At 31.7% G+C, this 4466-nt stretch overlaps 1 protein-coding gene across 1 annotated transcript; it reads right to left on the bottom strand.

The window, feature by feature from the left end:
* Positions 1–3264: 3264 nt before the first annotated feature.
* LOC107874142 lies at positions 3265–3710 on the bottom strand. Its single transcript, XM_016721006.2, has 2 exons — positions 3487–3710; positions 3265–3424 (listed from the first exon to the last, which is right to left on the bottom strand). The coding sequence occupies exons 1-2, from the start codon at positions 3708–3710 to the stop codon at positions 3265–3267; spliced, it is 384 nt and encodes a 127-aa protein (XP_016576492.1).
* Between the last annotated feature and the right edge of the window lie 756 nt (positions 3711–4466).

Genomic DNA, 4466 nt, shown 5'->3' with positions numbered 1-4466 from the left:
CACTTCCTCTTCATCAACTATTTTCATAGAAATTATGGGTCCATCAGTGATCCTATCCCACAACTCATAGTCTTCTCCCTGAATAAATATTTCCATTCTAGCTTTTCACCAGATAAAATAAGAGCCATCAAAGAGTGGAGGTCTAGTAGTTGATTGTCCCTCACTATGACCAGTAGGTCGTACGAAATTCATCTGATCTTATATTAGGTACTAACCTTATTTAAGATAACCTCGCTCTGATACTATTGATAGAGTATTAGACCTACTGATTACTTATTTTAGCTTAACAATTTTCAATTAATGAAATAGGTTGCTTAACGTGTTTCAACAAAGCTAAAATAGTAAGTAAATGAGGCAGTGACTTTCACGTGGAAAACACCTGGCCCAAAAAGATGTAGAAAACCACAACTTGTACCTCTACAATATTTTAACCCAAACTCCACTAATCAACTTTGAGACTCGACAAATTGCAAATTACAAGAATTCTGTAATCTAGGAATTATAAACTCTAATTTCTACTTTTACAAAACACATAAACCACCCAAGGTATGTGTTTCCATGTCTTTGAGCTTTCCAACTTGAAGAGAGTGATCCTAACTCAGTTTATACTTCACTGAAACTAGAATTACATAAACATTACAACTCAAGAACCAACCTAATACATAGAATGTAAGACACCTTATCTTCTAAGTAGTAGCAATAGGTTCAACTACGTGTTTCTTCAAGCTTTGAAACTGATCAGTCAATTTTTTAATTTCCTTTGTCTTTAGTAAGTGTGTAAGTGACTATGTGAGTCACTCCCTATATTTAACAGCAACTCTTCAAAGAGTCCTTCAACGGATAAGTCTTTTATCTTAAGAAGCTCTCAACTTTTTAGAGGTTGTTGTGAAGTAAAACTCCCTCTTCAAGTAGGGCTCCTACTTTGGCCCGACCACCCTTATACCTAAGTATTATAATCCAACTCAAATTCTTATTTAACCCACATGATCATTACTTTGAGTTTATCAACTGCATTAGTTTACCCATTTCTAAAACCAAGTGTTTTTGTCTTTATATATCAATGGACTTGTATTATCTTAACTCTGCATATCAGTGGACCACTTCAACTAACATGTTTCATCTATCATGCCAATCACTAAAATTCATACAATCCAACGGTTAAGAAGAGTAATAGGTTTTTTAAAGTTCCAAGGCTATTTTAATGGAGGAATTGGGGAAGATAAGATTTTCAAAGAGAAGTTGAGTTTTTAAAACAATTAAAAAAATTAATTATATGTGGCAATTTTTAATTGGGGGTTGTAACCAAATTTTTCCATTCACGTGCAACATTTGCGTGAATGTAAACACGAGCTCAAAATCGATCAAAACGGCTCATTTACAATGGTCTATATAACTTTTGTGGGGTATAGGTCGCCCACAAAATAAAAATGTCTTTTAACAAACTCGGGACAACTTTGGTGATCACTTTATGTCTGTTGATATAAATGTAACATTTGTATTTGTATCGTTCAATTTGTATCAATGAATGTAGATACAAGTGTTCGTAGAAAGAAATTTAACAATTCCTTTTTAATTATTTAAAACTACAAATGACGTTGTTAACTACAAATTCAAAGACAAATTAATGAATTACAAATACAAATACAATATGCAGTCAACTTAAAAAAATAAATATAAAATAACCTTTAAAAATATAAGTGCATCGATAAAAATTAAATACAAATACAAAAAAAAAATAAAACCACAACATACAAATACAATATGTAGTCAACTATAAAATACAAATAGAAACAATTCTTTAAATATAAGTGTGAATTATATAAAATATAAATAATACTATAAACTGTAAAATACAAATATAAATGCGAACTATAAAATACAAAAACAAGCGCAAACTATAAAATCCAAATACAATTGTATTATCGAATATAAAAATATAAATGATGGTGTGAATGCAAAAACAATAAGCGATTGTTAGATTTTTGTTATTATCCATAGCTTGTGCTTGTCATACACATATTTTTTTAAAATACAAAAATATAAAATAGAATAAAAAATGAGAGTAAAAAAAAAAGAGAGAGAAATGGAATCTAGAGAAGAAGAGAGAGAAAAAAATGAAAAGAAAAACTAAAAAAACAAAAATTGGAAAAAAAGAAAATAGTAAAAAATGAGAAAGAAAACAATACAAAAAAATAAAAAATAAAAAAATAAAAAAGTGAAAAAAATGAAAGAGAAATAGAAGGTAAAAATATAAGAGAGAGAGAGAGAGAAAACAAAAATAGAAAAAAAGTAAAAAAAATGAAAAAAGAGAAAAGTAAAAAAAAGAAATGATGATGAATATAAATACAATAAGCGATTATGATGTTTCCGTCATCATCCATGGTTTATACTCAACGTAGCCATATTTTTTAAAAATATAAAATACAAAATACAACCTAAAGAGAGAAAACAAAAAAAGAAAAAGAGGAAACTAAAACAAAAAAAGAAAAGAAAAAAAAAAGAAAGAGAAGTAGAGATTAGAGATAGAAGAGAAAAAAATGAAAAAAATGAAAAAAAAGAAAAAAAAAGAGAAATAGAGGCTAGAGATAGAATAGTGGAGAAAAAAAGAAACTAAAAAAAGAAAAGAGAGAAAAAAGATTATAAATCGTAATTTTTAAAGCGAAGAAAGTAAAAAAATATTTTGAATTGTAATTTTGAAAGTTAGGCTAGGGGCATTCCAAATTTGCTGAAATATAGACTATTTTCTATAAGTGTCCTTTTTAAAATAGAGAAAAAGGTCCAAAATATACCTAAACTTTGACGAAATTTGTTGTAACACGCCTCAACTTTGCGGGATTTCGATGAACCCTAGATTATTTTTATTGTATTTCTGTGACATATATTTGTCAGCTGGACCACTGTGTGAATACACACATGCTGAGCATGTAAGGATGTGAAGTGATCCAGCTAAGAAAATATATGCCACAAAAATATGATAAAAAAATAATTTTAGTTGGTCATAAAAAAAATTTTAGAGGGTCATAAGAGTCCCACAAAGTTGAGGCGTGTTACAATGAATTTCACTAAAGTTTAGGTATATTTCGAACTTTTTTTCCTTTTTTTTGTAAAAACGGAATACATTAAATAAATAACAAAACGTTGTTTGTTACAACCCTCTGGGTTATACTCAATACTGATTCAAAACATAGATATTGGGTCATCCCCTTCAGAATCCAAGTTACAGATGTTAACCTTCCTTACAAAAAAAAGTTTCTGCTATGTTTGTCAAACTGTATCCGGGGCACACATTGGTGGAACTTCAAAAATTGGTACTTCCTTCAAGTTAACTGTTAGTGCACTAAGTTTTTCTATTGCATCTGTCATGCCATTTTGCACCTTATAGAAGTGGATGAGCCGTGGGCCTCCTTGTCTTCTTATTCTTGATCTGCAAATATCAAGTAAAGCATTGCAGTTAAGTTCTTACCCTTTAACATAGCTATGACTTACCTTGAATTGGTATTAATTTCTAAAGGAAAGAGATTGTTATCTTTAGCAAGTTTTAGTCCCTCAATTAATGCAAGAAGTTCTATTTGATTGTTGATAGCAGTGAGGTAGTGCTTGGCGAATCCCAATATCCACCCTCCACCCTCATTTCTTATTGCACCTCCAATCCCATCCTTTCCAGGGTTTTCCAGGAATGAGCCATCCGTGTTAAGATTATAAGGAGTCATGTTTGGAGGAGTCTATTGATTTGGATGATTTCTTATAGTTGTCTAGGAGCTCTAGAGTTTAAAATATGAGCATACTCCACTGCTTCAGAGTAGGCGTTATTGAAATTTGGCTTGTCAGTTCTATTACTAAAGGTGTTATTATTTCAATTTTTCCATATGTGACAAAGAGTGTAGGGGAGGATGTCACACCAGAGGAGGGGATTATCTTACCTGGTATTGTAAAACTTATCCCAAGTAGCAATCCAGTTATGTGGATGGAAGCTGGAGCTTTCAATACTTATATCATTTCCTTTGGCATTGATTGGGTCCCAGAAATCAATAGTAATCGGGCAAAGGATAAAAATGTGTAGTGCATCCTCAAAGGGACAACTGGAGGAAACATTGGTACCTAGTCTAGAAAGAGTTGCGTAAGTTAGGAGACGGTTGTGCTGAGCAAGCCACATGAAATTTTTTATCTTTGGTGGGCAGGGTGCTATCTAAATCTATCTAAAATTAATGGGAGTTTGGTGGTTGTTCCCATGATACTTATTGTTGATCATGGAGAAGACACTTTTGCTAGTGAATAACCCATATCCTGTAAGGCCCCAAATAAGATGGTCAGAGATGGTTTTTGGGTTAGGGTAGAAAGAGGAGGTGATAAGAAGGAATATCTCCTGAGGGAGTTGAAATGAGAGATCATTGAGATGCCAGAAGTTGTTGTTCCAGATGGAGGCCAACTTAAGATTGATGTGGTTAGGGTGAAGGAGGCCTTGAATT

Source organism: Capsicum annuum, chromosome 3, assembly GCF_002878395.1.
Source record: "Capsicum annuum cultivar UCD-10X-F1 chromosome 3, UCD10Xv1.1, whole genome shotgun sequence".
Lineage (NCBI taxonomy): Eukaryota > Viridiplantae > Streptophyta > Magnoliopsida > Solanales > Solanaceae > Capsicum > Capsicum annuum.
Note: the sequence above shows the minus strand (reverse complement) of the source record. Positions and strands in the feature narration are given on the sequence as shown.

Coding starts and splice junctions, on each gene's coding strand:
- LOC107874142 (XM_016721006.2), bottom strand. CDS start 3,710: ATGACTCCTTATAATCTTAACACGGATGGCTCATTCCTGGAAAACCCT. Junction 3,425..3,486: donor GAAATTAATACCAATTCAAG/GTAAGTCATAGC, acceptor TGATATTTGCAG/ATCAAGAATAAGAAGACAAG.